The 26,940-nt window shown below is 40.0% G+C and overlaps 1 protein-coding gene across 6 annotated transcripts in view; it reads left to right on the top strand.

Annotated features, from left to right (window-relative positions):
• The window catches only part of LOC126297790 (zinc transporter foi), a 176,720-nt gene that overhangs the window by 112,736 nt on the left and 37,044 nt on the right, over positions 1–26,940 (top strand). For all 6 annotated transcript variants that reach the window (XM_049988992.1, XM_049988994.1, XM_049988993.1 and 3 more), the window contains one exon: positions 6,885–7,011. In XM_049988992.1, coding sequence (XP_049844949.1) covers positions 6,885–7,011 — 127 coding nt within the window. The remainder of the gene's footprint in view (positions 1–6,884; positions 7,012–26,940) is intronic.

Genomic DNA, 26,940 nt, shown 5'->3' with positions numbered 1-26,940 from the left:
TTTCAAATTCTAAAGGTGGCAGGGGTAAAATACAGGAAACGAAAGGCTATTTACAATTTGTACAGAAACCAAATGGCAGTTATAAGAGTCGAGGGACATGAAAGGGAAGCAGTGGTTGGGAAGGGAGTGAGACAGGGTTGTAGTCTCTCCCAAATGCTAATCAATCTGTATGTTGAGCAAGCAGTAAAGGAAACAAAAGAAAAATTCGGAGTAGGTATTAAAATCCATGGAGAATAAATAAAAAGTTGATGTTCGCCCATGGCATTGTAATTCTATCAGAGACAGCAAAGGACTTGGAATAGCAGTTGAACGGAATGGACAGTGTCTTGTAAGGAGGATATAAGATGAACATCAACAAAAGCAACACGAGGATAATGGAATGTAGTTGAATTAAGTCAGGTGATGCTGAGGGAATTAGATTAGGAAATGAGACACTTAAGGTAGTAAAGGAGTTTTGCTATTTGGGGAGCAAAATAACTGATGATGGTCGAAGTAGAGAGGTTATAAAATGTAGACTGGTGATGGCAAGGAAAGCGTTTTTGAAGAAGAGAAATTTTTTAACTTCGAGTATAGATTTAAGTGCCAGGAAGTGGTTTCTGAAAGTATTTGTATGTAGTGTAGCCATGTATGGAAGTGAAACATGGACAATAAATAGTTTGGACAAGAAGAGAATGGAAGCTTTCGAAATGTGGTGCTACAGAAGAATGCTGAAGATTAGATGGGTAGATCACATAACTAAAGAGGAGGTATTGAATAGGATTGGGGAGAAGAGGAGTTTGTGGCACAACTTGACTGGAAGAAGCGATCGGTTGATAGGACATGTTCTGTGGCATCAAGGGATACCAATTTAGTATTGGGGAGGGTAAAAATCGTACAGGGAGACCAAGAGACGAATACACGAAGCAGATTCAGAAGGATGTAGGTTGCAATAGGTACTGGGAGATGAAGCAGCTTGCTCAGGATAGAGTAGCATGGAGAGGTGCATCAAACCAGTCTCAGGACTGAAGACCACCACCACCACCACCACAACAATAACAACAACAACAACAACAACATGAAGCAGCTTGCTCAGGATAGAGTAGCATGGAGAGGTGCATCAAACCAGTCTCAGGACTGAAGACCACACCACCACCACCACAACAATAACAACAACAACAACAACAACAACAACAACTGTGTGAACATCCATGGCAACTCTATTGGACTCCACTGTGGCAAGCATCAACAGACACATGTGTGATGAGTTTTGGAGCATGTAACTTTTGTCTCCATTAGGACTTTTTACTGTTGTATCACCTGGCAAAGCTGACTGTATACCTGGTTATAGCAGGAACAAACTTAGTCACTTGACTTGGCACAGCAATGTTACTCTCCAAAGTAGCACACATTGGTACCTCTCAGATGTCTTGATGAGCAGACGTCAGTGCTTGCTGTTCATCATTAATTTTACTTATGAGTCGGAGGTGATAGTGCTGACAGAGAAAGCAACAGAACTTGCAAATAAATGTCGATCAGCAAAACATAAGAAAGTCAGTGATGTGATGTGCAAATTATGAAAGGGAGGGTGATACTGAACTTAACGGGATTAACCTATCTGCCCCAAAGCAGAAGCATCAAAATGCATGCAGGAAATATTTCAGTGATGATATGGGTAAATGTGTTATTGGACAGCAATACCATCTTCACAAAAACTTCACAGGTTCTTTCGCATAGAACTGGACTTTCAGACTGCCAAAGAAACTGTGTGAAAAACTGTTCCTTCCATGACATTTAGATCTCAAAGTTGCTGGCCATCATGCATGAACTAGAGGACATACTTGCAAAAAAGAGCACACTGTGTTAAATTTCACAAAATAATTAATCACCAGAATTGAAGGAGCCAGTAATTTATTTAGAGAAAACATAGATTCATATGACTAGAAGGTTATTGCCTAAAATTCAGCTTTCTTTGTCTCTACATATTTTTAATACATTTTTCTACCCTTTTCTGTATGTCAGTCCAAAATAATACATGGAACTTATCTCCTATCACTTGCTTGCATGCACAACAATGGGAAGTGGAGTGATGTTTTTGTTTGACAGTACTACATAGTAAGGAACGTTGTGGTGAAATGTAAATAATTTAGGAGTGAAGGAGACCATTCACCATTTAACTGAAGCGTTGAGGCATTTTCGTTGCGCAGGCTGGACACACAATGCTGGCAGTGCATCCAGCCCGCACAATGTGTATGACTCAACATTTTTTTTATATAGTGAGTGGACTGCTTCACTCCTAAATTATTTACATTTTGGCAGAACCTTCCTTTGTATGTAGTGTTGTCAAACAAAAACATCAATCTACTTGAAACTTCCTGGCAGATTAAAACTGTGTGCCGAACTGAGACTGGAACTTGGTACCTTTGCCTTTTGCGGGTAAGTGCTCTACCATCTGGGTCACCCGAGCACGACTCAGGACCCATCCTCACAGCATTAATTCTGGCAGTACCTCATCTTCTACCTTGCAGAGTACTTGCCTGCAAAAGGCAAAGGCCTTGAGTTCGAGTCTCGATCCGGCTCACAGTTTTAATCTGCCAGGAAGTTTAATATCAGCGCACACTCCCCTGCAGAGTGAAAATTTCGTTCTGGATCAATCAATTTCTCAATGTTGGGGATGCAGGCCAGTGATAGGAGGTAAGTTTCATGTAAACCTCTCCTATATTTTGGTATACTGTAAATAAACGGACCAAAAAAATGTTTTAAAAATAGGTAGAGACAAAGAAAGTTGAACTTTCGGCATTCAGAAGAATAAACCTTATCCATTTCATGCCATTGACAATATTTTAGACGAAAATGGGTCCCCTCATATGGCCACCAAACCATCTGTACATAAATCCTATAGAACTGGTCTAAACTCTTGCAAGGAATAAGATCTGGAGTAGTTATCGTGAAGCGTCTTGTTTTCAAAGCTGACAAAAATAACATTTGATGCTTTTACTGCTAATAAACAACATTGTGTGTCGCCCAACCTGGTATAAGCCCTTTAATGTGACACCTCTTCAGTGACTTACACATCAATTTTGCTGCTTTTGGTTTCAATTAACTTGGCATTGGGCTTCACGAGGCTGAATTGACTTCTTTTCGGAGAAAAATTTGAGATGTTCATTGGGAGTTGAACCTGACCTCTCACCCACAACAGCAGACTGCATACACTGCTGTGACATTAGCGTTTGGTAGCATTGGTAACCTGTAACTAAGTAGTATGTCAGTCTAAGAAGAGTGTGATGACTACTGGAGCAGTAATATTGTAAAAGACAAGGAAATTGAGAATTAAGTACAATCACTAAGTGTGGATTTGAGCATAGAGTTGACATTAGAGCCCGTGACTGAAATAGCACGAGGATGCAACAGGCACAGCTACATCTACATGACTACTCTGCAATTCACATTTAAGTGCTTGGCAGAGGGTTCATCGAACCACAATCATACTATCTCTCTACTATTCCACTCCCGAACAGCGAGCGGGAAAAACGAACACCTAAACCTTTCTGTTCGAGCTCTGTTTTCTCTTATTTTATTTTGATGATCATTCCTACCTATGTAGGTTGGGCTCAACAAGATATTTTCGCATTCGGAAGAGAAAGTTGGTGACTGAAATTTCGTAAAAAGGTCTCGCCGCGACGAAAAACGTCTATGCTGTAATGACTTCCATCCCAACTCGTGTATCATATCTGCCACACTCTCTCCCCTATAACGCGATAATACAAAACGAGCTGCCCTTTTTTGCACCCTTTCGATGTCCTCTGTCAATCCCACCTGGTAAGGATCCCACACCGCGCAGCAATATTCTAACAGAGGACGAACGAGTGTAGTGTAAGCTGTCTCTTTAGTGGACTTGTTGCATCTTCTAAGTGTCCTGCCAATGAAATGCAACCTTTGGCTCGCCTTCCCGACAATATTATCTATGTGGTCCTTCCAACTGAAGTTGTTCGTAATTTTAACACCCAGGTACATAGTTGACTTGACAGCCTTGAGAATTGTACTATTTATCGAGTAATCGAATTCCAACGGATTTCTTTAGAACTCATGTGAATCATCTCACACTTTTCGTTATTTAGCGTCAACTGCCACCTGTCACACCATACAGCAATCTTTTCTAAATCGCTTTGCAGCTGATACTGGTCTTCGGATGACCTTAATAGACGGTAAATTACAGCATCATCTGCGAACAGTCTAAGAGAACTGCTCAGATTGTCACCCAGGTCATTTATATAGATCAGGAACAGTAGAGGTCCCAGGACGCTTCCCTGGGGAACACCTGATATCACTTCAGTTTTACTCGATGATTTGCCGTCTATTACTACGAACTGCGACCTTCCTGACAGGAAATCACGAATCCAGTCGCACAACTGAGACGATACCCCATAGCTCCGCAGCTTGATTAGAAGTCGCTTGTGAGGAATGGTGTCAAAAGCTTTCCGGAAATCTAGAAATACGGAATCAACTTGAGATCCCCTGTCGATAGCGGCCATTACTTCGTGCGAATATAGAGCTAGCTGCGTTGCACAAGAGCGATGTTTTCTGAAGCCATGCTGATTACGTGTCAATAGATCGTTCCCTTCGAGGTGATTCATAATGTTTGAATACAGTATATGTTCCAAAACCCTACTGCAAACCGACGTCAATGATATAGGTCTGTAGTTAAATGGATTACTCCTACTACCCTTCTTGAACACTGGTGCGACCTGCGCAATTTTCCAATCTGTAGGTACAGATCTATCGGTGAGCGAGCGGTTGTATATGAGTGCTAAGTAGGGAGCTATAGTATCAGCGTAATCTGAAAGGAACCTAATCGGTATACAATCTGGACCTGAAGACTTGCCCGTATCAAGCGATTTGAGTTGCTTTGCAACCCCTAAGGTATTTACTTGTAAGAAACTCATGCTAGCAGATGTTCGTGTTTCAAATTCTGGAATATTCCATTCGTCTTCCCTGGTGAAGGAATTTCGGAAAACTGCGTTCAATAACTCCGCTTTAGCGGCACAGTCGTCGATAACAGTACCATCGGCACTGCGCAGCGAAGGTATTGACTGCGTCTTGCCGCTTGTGTACTTTACATACGACCAGAATTTCTTCGGATTTTCTACCAAATTTCGAGACAATGTTTCGTTGTGGAACCTATTAAAGGCATCTCGCATCGAAGTACGTGCCAGATTTCGCGCGTCTCTAAATTTTAGCCCATCTTCGGGATTTCGCGTTCTTCTGAACTTCGCATGCTTTTTCCGTTGCCTCTGCAACAGCGTTCGGACCTTTTTTGTGTACCACGGGGGGGATCCGTTCCATCTCTTACCAATTTATGAGGTATGAATCTCTCAATTGCTGTTGCTACTATATCTTTGAATTTGAGCCACATCTCGTCTACATTCGCATAGTCAGTTCGGAAGGAATGGAAATTGTCTTTTAGGAAGGCTTCTAGTGGCACTTTATCCGCTTTTTTAAATAAAATTATTTTGCGTTTGTTTCTGATGGATTTGGAAGAAATGGTATTGAGCCTAGCTACAATGACCTTGTGATCACTAATCCCTGTATCAGTCATGATGCTCTCTATCAGCTCTGGATTGTTTGTGGCCAAGAGGTCAAGTGTGTTTTCGCAACCATTTACAATTCGCGTGGGTTCGTGGACTAACTGCTCGAAATAATTTTCGGAGAATGCATTTAGGACAATCTCGGAAGACGTTTTCTGCCTACCACCGGTTTTGAACAAGTATTTTTGCCAACATACCGAGGGTAGGTTGAAGTCCCCTCCAACTATAACCGTATGAGTGGGGTATTTATTTGTTACGAGACTCAAACTTTCTCTGAACTGTTCCGCAACTGTATCATCGGAGTCTGGGGGTCGGTAGAAGGAGCCAATTATTAACTTAATTCGGCTGTTAAGTATAACCTCCACCCACACCAATTCGCACAGGGTATCTACTTCGACTTCACTACAAGATAAACCACTACTGACAGACACAAACACTCCACCACCAATTCTGCCTAATCTATCTTTCCTGAACACCGCCTGAGACTTCGTAAAAATTTCTGCAGAACTTATTTCAGGCTTTAGCCAGCTTTCTGTACCTATAACGATATCAGCTTCTGTGCTTTCTATTAGCGCTTGAAGCTCAGGGGCTTTTCCAGCGCAACTACAACAATTTACAACTATAATTCCGAATGTTCCTTGATCCAAGCACGTCCTGTAATTGCCAAGCACCCTTTGACATTGCAGCCCATCGCGCACTTTCCCGAGGCCTTCTAACCTAAAAAACCACTAAGGGAGTTAGCAGTATCACCAGGGAAGTTGGTTTTACCAGGTACATGTCGTGGGCAGCAAAGTTGGGATATACTGTACTTCCTGTTTCTGTCATTGTTGTAAATGGGCACTTCGCTCAGTTACGTGTACAAACAAGTAGTAAGCGAGAGTGCTGTGCTAGTGAGAATACTGGAATGTATGCTATTACTACCTCCCTGCTTGCTTCTTTGATGTAAAGATGATGGTGCCGCCACCCTGATCAGGTCTTCATTCTGCTTCGCCAGGTAGTAAAATTACTGCTTTTATATTTATTTGGCTTCCATTTATTGGGTATTTTCTGATGTACATTTGATTATTAAGCTGTGACACTATCTTTTTGACTTTCACCACTGGATCAGTCTTTTATTTTTTAGAGATTTGATACCCATTTTTCAGTTATTGCACAGTCATTATAAATCTGTTTATTTTATGTGCTTGCAGACAATAAACTTCAATGAATCTGTATGCTCTCTGCAACACACATTTTTCTAAGTTTCCACACCTTTATGTTATGAAGTACATATAAATATTTATTTATTTTGTGGACTTACATCTTCATAATATCACTTCTTAGGCACCTCCAACAGTGCGCGTCGTGCAAGACTGTGAGGGAATACGGACACCTTCTGTTGGAGAGAAATTGTGCAAACATAAATATAGCTCATCACCATACTGCTATGACGAAATTACAGAAATGTCAGGTATGTTGTTAAGCATTTGTATTTGAATTTGTAATATTTATTTTGGTAGGAGAGGTGAGATTTTTTCCTCCAGTGTAAAAACATGTTAGCAATTCATGTTAATATTGACAGTGCAGTTTAACATTAACATAAAAAAAGGTGTTGATGTCTCACCCTAGCCCAAGTTTGCTGATCACATAGTCTGAAAATGTTTTTCTAGTTTTCTCTACTCCTATGTAGTTTTTGGTAACACAGTATCACCACCACAAATGCAAATAAAGTTATCTCTGTCAAGTTTCCCAAAACTATTATGTATTGTTATCTGTAACATACTAGTAATCAACTCTGAACTCTTTCCATTAGACAAACAAAAATGCTAATGTGTCAGTTACTTTTAATTAAGTTACTCACTCACTTTGAAAATAGCTGTGTATTCGTTAGCTGAAATATCGGAAACAGAAATATTGTCGTCACAGATGCACACCCAAAATATGATGAAATAAAAATGCTTGTCAGTTTTTTAACATTTTGTTAGCAAATTTATGTGATTCTTCTACAAATTGTATACCACTCAGTTCACTCTAAACTTTTTTCTGAATCTTTCTGTTACTACTCCACATCTTTGTTTTTCCTCCTGTCTTGTTCTTTGTTAGTCATAAAGGACAGTCATGGTTGATGAATTATTGTGAACTTCTCTATATTGTGTACTGCATTTTTGTATATTGTCAATCTTGACACATGATGTCTTTTATATTATTTACAAAGAAGTGATATTAGCTGAGAAAGTTTATACTTTGCAAATACATGCACACTCGCACACTGCTACACATTTTCCAGTTATTGTACGAAATTCTAACATTATATGTGAAACAGTTTCGTGTGTACTTATTTTTAAAAGAATGGTGTGTGGTGTATATTTATAAATTTTCACTATATTGGGTTAGTTTCCAGTATTGATGAAGGGGGGAGGAAGATATTCTGTTTCACTAATATGAATGAAGCATGTGGGCACCAACATTCACCCCCAAACCTGCACAAATACTCACATGAACACCTTCACATACTCACACCTGTGTAGGTGTTACTGTAGATGTGGATGGGCATGTGAATATGTACACATGTGCTTCATTCAAATCATTCAGCTAGAATATTTCCCCTTCCCTCCTCAGTTCATCATTAACCAACGCTATTTGGTCCTGAATTTTTAACATTTGATAAATGAGAGCTGAATTCCAATATTACTGTTATCTCTCTTCTAACAACAATCTGTGTGAAGGACATCTCAGAACTGCAACCACAAATGAAAACATAAGCGATTTGTGTAATACTGCATATTTTTGTTGATCAAAGGTGTATGAGACAGCTATCATCGTCTTATCAGGGGTAGGAGAATATTACTTTCTGGAGAGACACATAATTATGAGAATGCTTTGTGCAAGATGAATGTTGCATTTTTTGAATGCTGACCAAAAGCAAATGCAAAACTGATTGATTGAACCATTTAAAAAAATAGTGTAGCCACTTTTATCCACTGGTTTGTTCCTTTTAACGAGACACGGGTAAACCACCTCACACCAAAAATAAAACCACATTCAGAAATGTGAATGTAAGTTGCTGGCACTGCACGAAAACTGGTGAAGTAGCTCTCATCTTCTGGAAAAATTAAGAATTTTTTTAATGCAAAGAAACTTTTACAGTATACAGATATGATTTAGATAAATTGCTACTCACCACTTAGAGGCGGCTTTGAGTAATTGACAGGCACATAAAATGTAAACTGTTGGATGGTATTTGCCTATTGAACAAAGTCCTTTGTCACATGAAGACACCCCCCCCCCCCTCCTCTCTCTCTCTCTCTCTCTCTCTCTCTCTCTCTCTCTCTCTCTCTCTCTCTCTCTCTCTCTCTCTCTCTCTCACACACACACACACACACACACACACACACACACACACACATTGTTGTGTCTAGTCAGTGTGGCCCCACTGGAGTAAGGGTAAGTAGAGATATCTTCTGGGGTGGGTAGCGTGGTTACAGAAGAGGTATGGGGGTGGGAAAAGGAAGGGATAGCGAGATAGGGGTGGGGCAGATGCAGTAGTGTGGAGAGGGTGGGGGGGGGGGGGGTTTAGAAAGCAGGTGTGAGACTGGGATGGGAGAAGGGATGTAGATAGAAGCATGTGGAGGACAGAGACTAGTGAAGGATGACTTGCAAAGTGAGTTCCCACCTGCCAAATTTAGAAAAGCTGGTGTTGGAAAGAATCCAAATGGCATGGACTGCAGAGCAGACATGGAAGTTACACACACTGTGTTATTAGGCATGCTCAGCAACTGGGTTATCCAGTTCTTTTGGCCACAATTTGGCAGCAACTATTCATATGGACAGACAGCTTGTTAGGAGCCTACATATAAGCTGAACAATGTTTGCAGCTAAGCTGGTAGACTACTTAGCTGCTTTCACAAGTTGCCTGGTCTTAGATAGGGTAAGAAATTCATGTTACATAATTGGAGAGGGTGGTAGTTGATGACAGGAAATGTATTGCACCTAGATCTTGTACATGAATACGAGTCATGGAGCAAGGAGATAGGAGCATAGGTGAAATAGAGATGGACAAGGAAATTGTGTACATTTCATGGTTGGTGTGATGTCACTGTGAAGAGGATGTGGGATGATATTTCTCACTTCTGGGCACGGCGATTGGTAGTCAAAATCTTGACAGATAACTTGATTTATTTGCTACATTTCTGGGTGATAATGAGAAATTAAGGGGCAGTCATTTGTGAGTATTCAGTGGCCATGTGAGTGATGGTGGGTGACGGGGGGAAATAAGGTGCAGAAGATCTGTATCTGTAAAAGATGAGTTGGTAATTTTGATCTGGAAAGACCTCAGTGAGATCCTGGGTGTATTTGGAGAGGAACTTCCCAACACTGCAGACACAGTGATGGAGAGAGGCAGACTTTGTCTTCAGTTGATTACAGTGAATACACATGGCTAGGCTGTTTTGTTAAGAGCCTTCTAGGTGTGGAGTGGGTGGCAGTCGCCAAATTTGAGATACTGTTGGTGGTTGATAGGTTTGATGTGACTAAGCTATTGATAAATTAATTTGTCAGGCTGGCTTCAACATAGAGGAATGTGGCTTGTTGGTATGAGGAAGCCCAGGTGAAACAAATGAGAAGAGGTTAAGATATTGTCAGAATGTGGATAAAGTGACCTCAGCATCAGTCCAGATCATGAAGATGTCATCATTGAATCTGAACCAGGTTTTGGGATTCTCGGTGGGGTTTTGGGATTCTCAATGTCTAGGTTGGATTCCTGTAACTCAGGAAGTTCCAATGCTGTTACATGAGACACAGGCAACTTGGCATGCCACTCATTACACTGGGCAAAGGTAAGGGAGGCTACCTGCCAATCAGCCCTATTGCATGAGCTGCTTGACCACCCTTGCCCAAGTGCACTCGACCAGTGGAGTAGAATCACGTATGTTACAGTCGGTTTCAAGACTGCCTGTATGTCAGCTGTTTGCCCACCTGTATCACTGCCCACTTGGCTGATCTTGGGTGGGCACGTGAACTGGAACAGGTTGCTCGATGTAACCCGGGAATAGGTTGCCATAGGATGGTGCCGTACTTCACCCACAAACAAATTCTTCAATTGGTCTTAAAACGAGCTAGTGCACATGTGTGAATGGGTCTCCCTGCATGGCCACCCCCCCCCCCCCCCTCTCTCTCTCTCTCTCTCTCTCTCTCTCTCTCTCTCTCTCTCTCTCTCTCTCTCTCTCTCTGTGTGTGTGTGTGTGTGTGTGTGTGTGTGTGTGTGTGTGTGTGTGTGTGTGTGTGTGGGCGCGCGCGTTTGGGGGGGGGGGGGGGGGACACACAGTTATGTGTGTGAGCATTTACTGGAAACTTTAAATGTGTCATAATTAACTTCACTATCAATAAACACCCCTCAGGTGCTTCGATCTAATGATTTCCAAGGTAAGTTGCATAAGGGTCAGTATAATTTATGGAAGCATCCATATAACTTTATGAAACACCCCGTAGTTGTTTGTGATGTAATGGGATGGAGAGAGTGGGGACTTGCATGCTCACTCTTCAGATCACAGATCTATGAAAGGAGGGAAGTACATGACCATAATTTGGCAACCTATCTTCTTTAATGCATCTCTTTCCACCCCACCCACACAACCCAGAATAAAAATTGTCTTTTAATACATATGCACTACACTTGGATGTGGGGCGTACATTTAATATTTATTCTTAGCCCACCTCATTTAACGATAAACAATTATTTTATATCATTAAAACAGTTTCTTAAAATCTGTGAATGTGATTTTGCCATCTACTGCAATGTGGAAACTGTCCTAGGGGGAAAAAAAAAACAAACATGAATAGGACCTTTCTTTTCTGTAGGAAATATAATTTAATTTTTTATTGGCGAACGTTTTCACTAGAAACCATGGTTTTTGAGTTATTCGAGAAAAACATTTAAAAAATGACCTTTAAAAGCCACCTACCCCTATTCTCATACCCCACCAGTCAGGATTTTTAGTATGTTGTTCATGGCACTCCCTCCTACCACTGTACAAAAATTTCTGAATCCACAAATTTTTTCCGCGAACTCGATCTGATTTGATCTTCGTTGTCTGGGCTAATCTGTTTTGAGTATCACTCATGCTTTCTTAAAAACTCACCAAATGCATACAGGACAAATTTCTCTTTCAACTTCTAAACAAAAGCATGTATTACTGCATGCAATACCAAAGATGTGGGTGCTGTTCATAAATAGTAATTAATAGATGGAGATTGAAGCATATGATATTGTCCCCAGTTGTTCCAAAAACATGGGGTAAATTAAAAGGCTACTATTAGTTACTAAAATGTTATAGGATGGGGTAGCAAGGAAAGGTGAGACATTTAAACTTTGTAGTATAATTATGTTGAGCAAAGGTCTTCAAATTATGGATTTTTATGTGGAACAAATAGTACTCTGAAGAAGTATAGAAATCACCAAAACTTTAAAAGATAACAGAATCTATGAAAAATGATTTTTTTCCAACTATGTGTCTCAGACACTAAGGCAGATTCTGATTGGGGTTGATGTGACAGTGGAAGAATTAAGGAGTTCCAAGAACGTTATGTATCCTGAATGTGTTAAACATACGCAAAATAATAATAATAATAATAATAATAATAATAATAATAATAATAATAACTATGCTTGATGAGAACAATCTTGCAATAGCTATAACTGTGAATGTGTAGTCTGAGTTTATTGTCCACAGAATACAGGTACGTTTGATCATGTGAAGGAGGTAGTATTAGTTAATGTCAATGCAGGGGTTTACAATGATGGTGACAGAAAGTTTCAGACATGATGGAGAAAGGCAAATGTAACAATGTGAAGTAAGGAAAACTGGTGGAGAAACGACTCTCCAAAATTATAATGACAAATGTGTTGTTGTATAACTCTGTCAGTGAAATATGAGAACTTACAGATCATTGTTTGTGTGGTGTAATAAATAGTTCTATTATTTATGTAGTTTCTAGTACTGTGTCTTAGTCATTCTCGCTCAACACATAAAAGTACATCATGTGGGATACTGCTTCATGGCCTGCTCATTTATCTAATATAACCTGTTGAGTTGTTTTTATGTACTAAACATCAAGCTAGGAGTGTGGGCAACAGGATAGGCTGTGAAAGCAGGGATAAGAAGATGAAGGCACCATTGACACCTAAGTGATGTATTGGAAAGAAGGGCTGCAGAGATACTACATAGAGCAAGGCATTGCGGAAAACTCTAGTCTCTCTCAGATTGATCCCATGCATTGCAAGGCCAGTAATAGAGAGCAAGATACCTCCAAGGTTTGGTATAGCTAAAACTTACCTGATCTGATTGGAGAAAGCTCATTGGCTGCCTGGGAATTGCTGTGTCATCAGTACTGACACAGGAGTATCAGTACTGGTGGTACAGAACATGAGCCCCTTGCCTCCCTGCTCCAGTCTCGGAAGAAAGATTGAAAATATCAAGCCTGTTACAATACTTAAGAGTGATTATATATTGTATGGTACCCTTCCTTCACAAAGGACCATGTGACATGGTGATTTTGCTCTGATTGGGGGCTTATAACTAATGGAGAGTTGATTAAAGAGGAAGAAAAATTTAATGGTGTTACATTCACAATATGCAATTTGCAAAAGTCATGAAAATGACAATAACAACAACATTCATGTACTGCTGTCGTGATCAGCAGTAGCTGTTGCATGGAGGCACTATGGAGGCAGCAGACAGGACAGAGTAGCCACCAGGACAGAGTAGCCGCCAGGACGGTACTGGTAGGTATGTCTAGGAGAAGTGTGTGTAGTGATTTGCAAATTCCTGTGTTATAATCCGACAGGAAGTACTGTAGAACCAACCACAGTTGTAACTTTTCATTCAGTACACATAAAACAAAGGATATACATAACTGTCTTAAGGGAGGATGTTCATTTATGAAATTGACCAAAAATGTCAATTTTCAATTTATCTTTCATTTAGTAGGAGAACTCGTGGACAATAAGTTCCCAAAGTTTCAGTGATGAAATTGCATCTGAAGTGCCTGATGATAAAATTGCATCCGAAGTGCCTGTGTGACATGACATTCGTGCCATGACCACTTTTTGAAGCAACACTTCAGTACTAGCTAAGTGAACAATGATTCCATGGATTACTTTCAAGCAAACTTGCACGGGATATATCCAGAAGGCTGTTTTATAGGCTCTTTGGTGTTATAGATCATCTGTGACAATGTTCTGTTTCTTAGAAACTGTAACAAAGCAGCAGTTTTGTTTATGAAGAAGCATTTCTTGTTTACCTTGTGCTACTGACAGAGATGGCAAGGTATTAGACAGAACCTATCTACTGTAAGTGACATGAAAAGTGCAGTATGGGCTACATATTTCCACATATTATCAACAGATTAACATACCATTCATCATCTGCCACATTAGCTGGCATAAATATTTCTGAGCTCAGAGGGAAAACAATTCCTACATTCAGAAAGAGAGGCTTCCAAATTGTATCCTGGATCTTCTCAAGCCCACTTACTGGTTTCTGGTCGATCCTGAACTCCTACAAAACTCAGAATCGAAATGAGTCTCTAAATTCACTCATATGGAAATCATGCCCTAAAACCATATTTTCATCTGCTACACTTGCAACTAATGATGAAGGTATAAGAGAGAATGGTTTTTAAGATACGAAATTTCACTTGATACAACAACTGTCCATTGCTGATAAGTCATTTGAGGAGCTGGTAAAGAAAAAAAAAGCAGAAAACAGGAGGAGAAATCTTGAAGGGAAAGAAGACCCTGAGTACAAATCTGGGGCCTTCCAAAGAGGTGACTAAGAAAAAAACATTAGGTTGAACTTTGAACAGCATATCCTGAAAATTATATTTTTCTCAGTTTATGTACCTTTTTTTCAGAATCTATGAAGACTAGAATTATGAAATTTTGTACAGTTATTTCTATTAATCTAATAAATGTTGTCTCAAGAGTAAATTTTGAAATTATGACTGCAAGCTGATTTATGGGGCAAATTGCATGAAATTTTGTGTGAATTTAATATTATACTTACAGATTTTTCTATTTAATATATTCAGAAAACCTCATGAGAGGGGTTTACTATATGCAAAGAGATTAAACAGATAAAATTTTGTAGAAATGTCTTGAATAGTTTGTGAGAAAAAGGTACATTATTATTTTTTGAAAATAAAATCAAATGCCACAAAAGAGTTAAATATGTATAATTCAAGCTACTTAACAATAAATATGATAATTTAATGTAAAGCATGAGACCAAATTTCATCATCGTATCTTCAAAATTGTGGGTTTGGTGCATCTTTTAAATAGTATGTGTTTTCCATGAATCTGTTTACTATGACACCTAATAGCTGCTCATTCAGTAGAACAAAGCTGATATCATGGTGCTAGTCATAGATTATACTAGCCTGTAACAGTACACTGCCAACTAGGGTGTGGTGTCTGGATGTATGGCTGGCCTTGACATGCCTGGGGTCTGTGAGGCTGATTACTGCCAATCACTGTCATGTCATCCCTGGTAAAACGACAGCCGATCAAAGTGCCCTATGACTCCTTGGTGTGGCAGCTGTAAATCTGCATTTATGGTGAGGTTAAGAGTGTTATTTGGTAGGGGTCCTCTCAGAGAAGTCAATCGATTCATGCACTTTCACATTATGCAAGAACATGATGAATGGGAGCAGTCTATCCCAGTCTGTATGGCTGTGATTCAATTAGTAAAATGGCAGTTTGAAAATAGACTTATCGACATGCTCTACACAGTCATTACTTTTTGGATGGAAGAGGGTAGTTTGCTACTTCTTGATTTTTAATAACTTGCAGACCTGTGTAAAAAGGTATGATACAAAGTTGCTACATTGGTCTGTTATGATGGCTTCAGAGCTTCCATACTGTAAAATATTATATGTAACAAAAGATTTGGGCATGGCTGTTTGTGCAGTCATATCTGCTTGAGGTACCATAATTAAAAGCAGGTTAAGTAATCAGTAATTGATCAGAGATATTTATTATTTTGCGCTGAAACCAAGAACAGTCTCACAATGTCAATGGTAGCCAAGTCAAAATGATTTAGTGGCTTCTGGAAGAGCTTGAAGAGGAATAGTTGGTTTTGCATATTGTACTGTTTGTGTGCATGGTAAGCAAGGCCATTCATAACTTTCGGCATCCTTCTTAAAAGTAAGCCACCAGAACTGCGAGACTATTCATGCATTGGTTGGACTCTTACCATTGTGGCATGCTTGTATACTATCATGTGACTGCAAAAAAATATTTTCATGATAAGCAGCCAATTGTATTAGGGTGTTTTATGATAATGGATTTTATAAATAACCATCATGTCAGGGAATGCTGCAAATTGCTTGCATTCTTTGTCCTCTTGCTGTTCTTTCTCTAGTTCAGTAACCAGAACTTCATCAGCATGTATATACCAAACATTTTGACTCAATGTTCGATATTTTGATGGAGCTTTCCTGGCTTGTGCCTTACTGAGTTATCATATTCAATCATCTTAAGTGCCCATCTAGTCACCCTGCTACAAGAGTTAGGATGGTGTGATCAATCATAAAAGTAAATTTTCTCCCATATAAGTAAAATTTAAAATAGTTCATTCCACATACAGGAGCCAACAGCTCCTTCTGTACTTTGCTGTAGTTGAGCTTAGATTTATTTAATTGCTGAGATGGATACCCAATAGAGTGTTCAAATTCCCAGTGTACTTGGTTAAGAACACACCCAACTGTGAAATCACTGGCATTATAAGAGGGCATAAATGGTGTCTCAAAATCAGGGTGTACCAAAACAGGCAACTGTTCAAATTTCTTTTATTTTGAGTCATGCTGTTTCACACTCGGGGGTCCTATGTAAATATTAATCCCTTCTTTAAAAAGTTGGAAGGAGGTTTAGGAGCAATGGTGTTTTCCACAACCAAACAATGATGCTAATTGGCTAAACTGAGGAAAGATTTTAATGCTTTCACGTTATGAGGGGAAGGAAAAATGTTTTCCTGCTTCAGTTAACTATGGATTGGGTTGAACCCCTTCGGCTGAAATTATGTACCCCAAGTAACTAACTTTCTCCAATTTCAGACTGAGATTTGCATTTCATATGCAAAAAAGTACAGATCTTAATTGTTGTGCATGTTCCTCTAGTGACTGGAGAACACCATGTTGTCATGTAAATACACTAGGCATGTGGACAGTTTCAGTTCTGCAAGCTGTTGGAACTTTGCAGGTGCATTTTGTAGTCCAAAAGGCATCTTCAGATACTCATAGTGCCCTTACAGAACTACAAATGCAGTTTTCTCATGATCTGCTGGGGTGAGCAATACTTGTTGAGAGCCAAAATGCATGTCTAGTGTTTTGAAAGATTGACAGTTGCCTAAATAATCCAGTGTTTAATCTGTTCTTGGATGGGGATACAAGTCCAGAATTGTTACTTTATTCAAAACTCTCTTGTCGATATTCTGTATGCTTTTTCTCTGTATGACAATAGGCAAAGACCAGGAACTGAATGACAGTTGTATTAACCCCACTACAAACAGTTCTCTGATGCTCCGGTCAGCCACAGGTTGCAAATAAAATGAAAATCTGTATGGTTTTTGACTGATCGGGCAAACATCTCCTGTGCCAAATTTGCAGCAGGCAGATACATCAACGTTTCTTGAAACTTCTGTTTTAAGGGGATTGTAATGTGTACATTATAACATATTCTCTTTTACATCTTAGTTTCCTCCTGTTCCTTCTTTTTCCCTTGTCTTCCCAATTCACAATTTCATTTGCTGGCGACTCTTGTATACTTGCTGAAACAGTTCCCTTGGGTGCCATGGCAATTGTCCTGCTAAAGTTATTGGTACTAAGTGGTAAAAATACTTCTTCATTCAGTATAACTGGTTGACATATACCTTGTTTCATGTGCAATAACATCTCATCTAGCAACTCGTTCTTGGGAATTGGATTCACCGGAATAACTGAGTGCATGGTGGAATTTAGATTTGACCTTCACGCAGAAATCCTTCCTGTTCCACCACGTTTAGTTTCACATTCAGTTGACTTGAGCACTGAAGTGTGTCAATCTTATGAGGACGGATACCTTCCTGCCCTTCTCACCTATTTGGACAGTTTATAACCCAAAATCAACTGCACTGTGAATGTAGTGCAGGAAATGACTTCCTAGAAGCATGTCGAAATCTATAGATTTCCCCCATGATGGTATATCTACCATCAGTACAGATATTTCCATTCCAATCTTCAAATTAATCTCATGTGAGCCTACAGGGCATATTATTTTAGTTCCTAAAACACTAGGACGACGACAAGCTGCCTCAAGGTGCGCTTGATGCTAAGCAGTGTGAATATTAAACCCATCCGCTATCTGGTATCGAAAAGGATCTTCACTTTTTTTTTATTTACTGTAATTCTACAATCAGTGTCACATTTCACACCTTTTCAAATACTTGGTTCCTCAATGGATTAATCTGAGTCAATTGGAGCTCTGGACAGTGACTACTCCAGCTCCCCATGTGCTTCTTCAATTTTGGCCTCTTATTATTTCCTCTGTGCCCACCTCTAACACTCGGAAAATTCCTATTGTTGGTACCATACACTTGGGCATTCCTGTTGCATATGACCTATTTCTCGACAATGCACGCAACACGGCCTTTGGCACTCATGCACAAGGTGTCCTGGTCATTGGCAACTGCTGCACTGGACACTAGTTGTGAAGACATGGTGCAAATCATTCATGTGGCTCGCAATTGCTACAAATTAGTTTTGTCTCTTCCCTTAATAAAGTGAGTCACACTGCTTCTTGGAAGGTAGTAGGTGACACAAAGTTGATCTCACCCTTCATTTTATGGTCAATCTGTTTAATGTAGATATGTATTGCACAGCCCTCTGCCTCGCAAAGCAGGATATTGTTATGTTATTGGCATTCTCTCAACACATAAGTCTGGCAAAAGACAGCCTGGATTGTGTCTGCAAATGATAAGTCTTTAGCATGTTTTTTCTCATCATAGCTAACTTATCCTGATAAATACTAACATACATTTTGTCTGCAAAATAAACCACCAACCCATGCCCAAGTGTTTCAGAATAAGAACCCTTTCTAAGTGAATCTAATAACTCATTATAACTACCTGCATCACCAGAGAATTTAAGTTGAGTAATGTTCTACTGAAGTTCACCTGCCCAGATAACTGTGCACATTAAAGCAACACTTCCATGATGGGAAGTTGCACAGGACACAGATAGAATCTGTTGTGCCAGCCTGCCTGGGTATGGTTTTACACAGTTTCCCACATCTGACTAAGTGAATACCAGGCTGCTACCAAAGTCCCTCCTCAGTTACACAATTTGGAAACATTTAGAAAAACTTTCGCACACTTTCACATAGCTAACACTACACACACACACACACACACACACACACACACACACACACACACACTCTTCAGGTACACACATTGTGTCCCAAGGAGTAGCGGAACAGGAAGGGCATCCAGCCACCCCTTAAACTAACCATGCCAAGTCTGGTACTAACCCTGCCAACCTTGCGCAGATGTGGGCCACAGGCACAAGAAAAAGAGGAGGAGGAATATTAGAATATTCAGTTGAAACTCATTCAGCAATGTGCACATACGGTCCATATATTTAATGTTCTGTAGAAATGGGTGCACATTTTCATTCAACTTCCGAGATAAAGACAGAGTAAAATAATTAAAGGAGATATCTACTATCAGAGTAACTGTCATTGCTTCAGGTGGTGAAGTGAAGTTACAGGGGCTTGTGGGATTGACACAGTTGCTACACTTGAACTGGTTTGCATTTTTTCAATCCCACTAGTTACTGCTATGGCTCCAACTGCCTGATTGAAGCTTTCTTTAGTTGTTAGTTCTCCAACATAATAGTTTCAGTTTGATGCAGAAAACTGCTCCATATTTACTCCATTCCCAACATAGTTACTATTAACAATTCCCTCTACAGTTGAAATACTTCTGCTACATGCATCCTTTCCCTGGTCTTCAGTCCTAACAATTACTTTTCTCAACCTACATTCTAAAAATTTTAAACTTTCACTCTTAGAGTAAATTAATAAAATAAACAGCATAGGGCCACACTTCAATTACGCTAGGTGACAAATCAATAATAATAATAATTAGCAAATTTTGCCAGACAAATGCTGTTTCTATGAATTCAGAGATATTCAGACTTTACGCCATGCTCCTGTTAAGCTGTAAATAAAGATACCTTTTAAATAGATGTTCTTGGGTCTGATTTCTATTTTCTGGCTCAGCAGTCCCCATAGTGCCTTAAAATAATAGCAGCTCAACAATCACAGTTGGCATCTTCAGGCTACCATGAGGACACTGTTGGGGTGGTCATGGTGGAAAACTGCCAGCTGACAATGTGTGTGGCAGAGTAGGAGCAGGAGCTGACATAACAACCCTCCAAACTGACAAACGAGCAGGCAGGTAGGCTGCTGAAGAAGTGGTCAGATGCCTACACCTGATGCACCCGTGTACATAGTGTTGTACCTGATCAATTCAAATGGTTAGCAGCATGTTGCCATGCCAGACAGCACTCAGCCATGCAGAAATGAGAACTACCTACTTCTTACAGCGCGCACGCACACACAGCAGTCATGACTTGGCGAGATCAGAAGACAATGGAAGCATAGCACAATGGGGCTGTCCAGCACACCCTTGCACTGTAAGCAAATAGTGTGTTCGACACGGATGTGTTATTTTAGGTGTCTATTAATAGCCATAACTAGGCTCAAAGGTTACATAGCAGAGTCCACTCCTGACACCAGTGTGTAGAGTAGCCAAGCTAGGAGCCTGGGCAAGAGGATAGGCTGTGAATTTATGAGTTCTGAGAACAACACATAGTGAAAACCAAAGTGATTTATTGGAAAAAAGGGATACAAACATATTACATAGCAGAAGGCATTGCAGAAAACTACAGTGTCTCCAGGGTGGAATGTAACAATATTATGAAAAGGAAAGTTGCTACTCACCATATAGCAGGGGTGCTGAGTTGCAGATAGGCACAACAAAAAGACTGTCACAAATGAAGCTTTCAGCTAGTAAAGCCTTCGTCTAAAATAGATGATAACACACACACACACACACACACACACACACACACACACACACAGAGAGAGAGAGAGAGAGAGAGAGAGAGAGAGAGAGAGAGAGAGAGAGAGAGATCTCAGGCAACTGAAACCATTTTGCAGTGTGGTTTCAGTTGCCTAAGACTGTGTGTGTGTGTGTGTGTGTGTGTGTGTGTGTGTGTGTGTGTGTGTGTGTCATCTATTTTTGGCAAAGGCCTTACTGGCTGAAAGCTTCATTTGTGACAGTCTTCTTGTTGTGCCTATCTGCGACTCAGCATCTCCGCTATATGGTGAGCAGTAACTTTCTTTTCATAATATCGTTGTGTTCCATTCTGGATTTGATTAGATGTGTGACACGGCTAGTAACAGAGATCACTCTTCCTCCCAGGTCCGCTATGGCTGAAACTCACCTAATCTGATTGGGCAAATCTCATTAGTCACCTGGAAAATGCCACACCATCAGTACTGACACCACAGCAGCAGCACTAATGGTACAACACGAGGGCCCTCACATCCCTGCCCCAGCCTCAGGAGGAGGATCAAAAATATTGAGATTGTTACAGTGCTCAATAATAACAACAACAACAACGTACATTGCATACGTGTGGGACATGGCAGGGCTGAAGGAAATATTCGAGCAATAATTCTGACTGACTGACTTCTGGTTTGCCACTTAACGGATGAAGGGACTGATGACTCTGCAGTTTAACCCCTTTCACTCCAAACTAACCAATCAACCATCTAACTGCCTGTGCTATTGTTTGAACAACTGCAGAATTGTTCAAATTGGTATAACAGAACTTTGTGCAACCATGTCATGCCTGCATAGTAGATGGAGTATGCCACTTTGAGTAACTGTTGGGATTGTAGCAACTTGAAAAATTTATGCGCGCGCGCAGGGCACAGTTATCGACATCAATATGATTATAAACAGCGGACTGAATCTGATAAGGATGGGGAAAGAAATGAAGTGACTTTTTTGAAGAAACATTTAAAGATAGGGATTTTGGCACAACGAAAATAATAGGTTCAAAAAACTATACTGAGAAAGTAGTACAAATAGTTTTTAAGAACACTGTGATTTAGAAAATTAGGTTACAACACATTGTGACAATTTTAATTTAATGTGTATTTGGGAGACTTAAGTTTACGTTGTTCTACTTTACATACATACTCCGCGAGCCACTGTATGGTGCATAGTGGAGGGTACCTCGTACCATTACTAGTAATTTCCTTGCCCATTCCACTTGCAAATAGACCAAGAGGAAAGATGAGTGCCTGATGCCTCTGTACAAGCCCTAATTTCTCCTACCTTTTTGGTCCTTATGTGAAATGTACATTGGTTGCAGTAGGGTTGTTCTGCAGTCAATGTCGGATGCCAGTTCCCTAAATTTTTTCGACAGTGTTTCACTTGCATATTGATTGAATCCACTAGTAACAAATCTAGCCCCATGCCTCAGAAATGCTTCGATGTCTTCCATTAATATAACCTGGTGGTGATCCCAAATACTTGAGCAGTACTCAAATAGTGGGTTGCACTGTTGTTATATTACATATTCTCCTTTATAGATGAGCTACACTTGCCTAAAATCCTCCCAATAAACCTAAGGCAACCATTCACCTTCCCCACCACCGTCCTCAAGTGCTCTTTCCATTTCATATAAATCTGCAATACTACGCCTGGATATCTGATATAAGTGACTGTGTCAATCAGTGCACTACTAATGCTGTATTTGAATATAATGGGATTGTTTGTCCTATTTATCTGCATTAACGTAAGTTTTTAGTTACATTTAGACCAAGCTGTCATTCTTCACAACAACTAGAAATTTTGTCTTGAGTTACCATGTATCCTCCTACAGTCATTCAACAATAACACCTTCCAGTGCAACCAATGTCATCAGCAAACAACCCAGTTTGGTGGCCCCCCTGTCTGTCAGAGTGGTTGTATCACATTTGCCTGGAGTATCCTGGCAATATCCGAGTCTCTAATGAACACTCACTGTCATGGGCAACATACTGGGGTACTGTCACTCAAGGAATCTTGGAGCCACTCACATATGTGGGAACCTAATCTGTATCCTTAACAGCCTGCAGCAGGGTACCATCTTGACAACTTTCTGGAAATGTAGGGCTGTTGAACCTGCCTGTTGCTCTTCATCCATGGTTTGCAGGATATCGTGGAAGTAAGGGACATGAGTGGCACTTTCTTAAGCCACACTGAATAATGGACAGAAGCTTTTCCATCTCAAGGAAATTTGTTATAAATGAACTGAGCATATGCTAAAGAATTCTGCAGAACACCATTGTTAAAGAATCGTCTGCACTCTTTTTCCAGTCATTTAGGATTTTGTGCATGGCAAGAGATTTGTGATAAGTGAATGCTAAGGAATGGGCCAATGCTGTAAGGCGCTGTCTGTAAAACTGAATTGGGATTCCATTCATATGTGCCAACTTATTTGTTTCCAACACTTTCAGTTGATTCTCTGTGGCAGGGGCTTCTCTACAGCAGGGGTGCCTATTACTATATCCTCCATATGGCAGTCTTTGTGGTGTTCAAACAACAGTATGTCTGTATGATCCTCCTGTGTGAATAATTTCTTAAACACAAAATTAAAAACTTCAGCTTTCGTTTTGCTCTCTTCTATTTCCATAGCAGACTGGGCAACAAGTGACTGGATAGAAGCCTTTGAATCTGCTTAGCTAATTTACATAGGACCAGAATTTTCATGGTTTCTCGGCAACATCTTTCACTAATGTTGATGATGGAATATGTATATTTTGCACATAAATCTTTTTACAGAGGCATGAATTTCTAGTAACTTTTGCCTGTCGATATATCTGCAATCTTTATGAACAAAGAGTGTAACAGTCCTTGCTGCCTTGCATTTCCTGAAGTTTTTTAAATTAAACCATGGTGGGTTTTTATGGGTTGGTGTTGTGTGATAGTTGTTAGAGGGCAGAGAACAGAATTCTGTTGCAGAGAGCTGTGTATTAATTTATTATTTGATTTCCTTCAACTGTGGCATTATTTATTTGATAGTTTTATTCTATTTTTAGTTTTTGTTGTTGTGGAGGTGGGGTGGGGTGGTGGGGGGGGGGGGGGGAGACTGTTGCTGAATTTGAGAATTTTCAAGCCAGTGTTGTCTGATGGGGCTATATGGTGTTCAGCATGTAGAATGACGGCTCTTAATTTTTAATGGTCTTCTGTGCATTGTGTATGTGGTATTAAAATTTCTGCTTGTCTGCCCTACATACACTAATCAGCCAGAGAATTATGACCACTGACCTACTATTGATATAAACCCTTCCAGGCGATTAGCAGCATAACCTGGTGGGGCATGACTGCTAGCCAGACACACACGTGGTGCATATAGTATCAGTCAGTGTGCCGTCCGTGTGTAAATTGAGGGAGGTACGTGATCGATGTGAGTTTTACCAAAGGCAGATTGTGATGACCCGAAGGATCAGCGCAAGCATTTTTTAATCTGCATGACTTGTCGGGTGTTCAACAAGTGTGCTGTGGTGAGTGTATTCAGTGCAAAGGTGAACCCATGTCCACAAGTTGTCGAGTTGGATGCCACCACTAATTACAGATGTCAGGCGTCATAGGCTGGGCAGACTATTAAAACATGTCCTGTCAACTGTGGTGGAACTAACATCACACTTTAATGCTGGGCAGAGGACAAATGTGTCTGAACACACAGTGCACCAAACACGATGGGCCTCTGCAGTCAACAACCTGTGCATGTGCCAGTGTTAACATAATAACATCAGCAATTACATCTTAAATGGGTGTGTGACCATTGGCACTGGACATTGGTGCAGTGGGAGAACACAGCATGGTCTGATGAATTCTGATACCTTCTTCAACATGCCGATGGGAGGGCGCAAATCCCTCTTCATCCAGGGGAACAGCTCATTGACACCTGTACTGCTGGACGGAGACAAGCTGGTGGCGGCTCCATTATGCTCTGGGAAACATTCACGTGGGCAGCCATGGGTCCAGTGGAGCTCGTATAAGGCACCATGACAACCAAGGGGTATCATACACTGTTTGCAGACAACGCACAACCCTTCATGAAATCTTGTTTCCTGATAGCAGTGGCATTTTTAACAAGATAATGTGCCATGTGATGGAGTGATTCGATGAACACAGTGGCGAGTTCCAATTGACGTGCTGGCCCCCAAACTTGCCAAATCCGGATCTGGTCGAACACAGCTGGGATGTGATTTAATGTGGTGCCAGACCTCATTGCCCCCCCTCCCCAGAATTTGACATTTAATGACTTGTGTGTGCAGATGTGATCCCAGCTCTCTCTCCAGCGACCTACCAAGGCCTAATTGCTTCCATACCTCAATGTATTGTTGCTGTTATCCATTCCAAAGGTGGACATACCAGCTATTAAGTAGGTGGTCATAATGTTCTAGCTGATCATTGCAAACTGATTTGCAGTCCTGGCAAGTCAGTCGGTGTGTGTGTGTGTGTGTGTGTGTGTGTGTGTGTGTGTGTGTGTGTGTGTTTTGTGAAATGGTGACGAGCCATTTGTTCGTTCATGTATATGAACAATAAACACCTGTAACTACAAGCAGCTGGTACAGTCTAACAACAACAAGGCAGCCCACAGAATAGGCAACATACTCAGTAAAACAGGGCTCAAAACAGTCTACAGAATGCAAAACTCAATACAGAGATGTTCATTAGTTAGTTTAAAGTTCATTGGATCATTTTGTATGATAAATCATAATGATGTGGAACAAGTCAGTTTACATTTGCGTCGCAAATTAATTTGTAAATGTGGCAATGTGCTCAACATTTATAAGCTTTTTACTATAACAATAATTCATTAATGGAATAGAGGGACTTGTCAAAGAGAAACTTTTTTCAGTTTGTTTTCAAATTTTACTTTGATGTCTGCAGGACATTTTATATCACCAGCTAAGTAATCAAAAATTTTTGTCCAACATTGTGCACCCCATTTTGTGCTAAAGACAACTTTAACATGGAGCAATGAATGTCATTTTTTCTTGTGGTATTGCAGTTATGTACATCATTGTTTTTTTTAACTGTAGTCGGATTATTTACAACAATCTGAAGGGATAAATACACTCTGGACCAGTAACCAGAAAGCTGAACTCCTTAACAGGTGTCTGCAAGATGATTGTCGTGAGCACCACATATTATTATTACAGCATGTTTTTGAGCAATGAAGTCTTTCTTTCTTAAAGATGAGTTATCACAGAAAATTATTCCATATGAGATTATTGAATGCAAATATTCAAAATATCTCAGCTTACTGATTTCTCTCTTCTGAAGTTTGCAGTGATTCTAAATGCAAATGTGACTGAACCAAGATATTTTAGGAGTTCCAAAATGTGCTTTTTCCAGTTTAAATTCTCATTAAGATAGACACCTAAGCATTTTGAAGCTTCCACCCATCTTTTTACTTCATCATCATGTGTTACACTTATCATTGGTGTAGTACCTCTAGATGTGCAGAACTGAATATGTTGTGTCTTTTTAAAATTGATGGTGAGACAATTTGCAGGAAATCAGTCAATGATACTTTCAAGAACATTGTTTACCATTTCTCCTGTTTCTGTATATATGCTTGGATTGATTGGAATACTAGTGTCATCTGCAAACAGAACTAATTCTGCTTGTTGTGTATTATCTAGAAGATACATCTATGAGGAACAATAGTGGACCTAACAAGGAGCCTTGGGAACATGATTTCTCCAGTCAGAATTAAGTCCCAGTGTTATATTGGTGGAATTATGAAGTACAACTTTCTGCATTGTTTTGATTAGCTGTGACATTATCCATTGGTTGGCTTTACCATCAGTCACATAAAACTTCAATTTATCTAGGAGAATACTATGATTCACACAGTCAAATGTATTAGATTGGTCGCAGAAAATACCAACTGGTGCAGTTTCATTATTTAATGCTTTTAAAATTTCGTGAGTGAACGTGTAAATGGTATTCTCAGCAGCGAAACTCTTCTTAATCCCAAACTGTGATTTGCTGAGGATATTATGGTTGCTAAGGTGAAGTACTGTTACAGAATACACCATCTTCTCAAAGATTTTGGAAAAACATGTCTGCAGTGGAAGACATAATCTATCTTATCACCTTTCTTAAAGAGGAGTTAACAATGGCATATTTCAGCCTCTCTGGAAAAATACCTTAATTTAGTGATGCCTTACGTATTTCAGATCATTCTGGGGTTAATGTATGGGAACGTTCTTTAGTACTCTATTGAA

Source organism: Schistocerca gregaria, chromosome X, assembly GCF_023897955.1.
Source record: "Schistocerca gregaria isolate iqSchGreg1 chromosome X, iqSchGreg1.2, whole genome shotgun sequence".
Classification (NCBI taxonomy): domain Eukaryota; kingdom Metazoa; phylum Arthropoda; class Insecta; order Orthoptera; family Acrididae; genus Schistocerca; species Schistocerca gregaria.
This window is presented reverse-complemented; position numbering and strand designations above follow the sequence as displayed.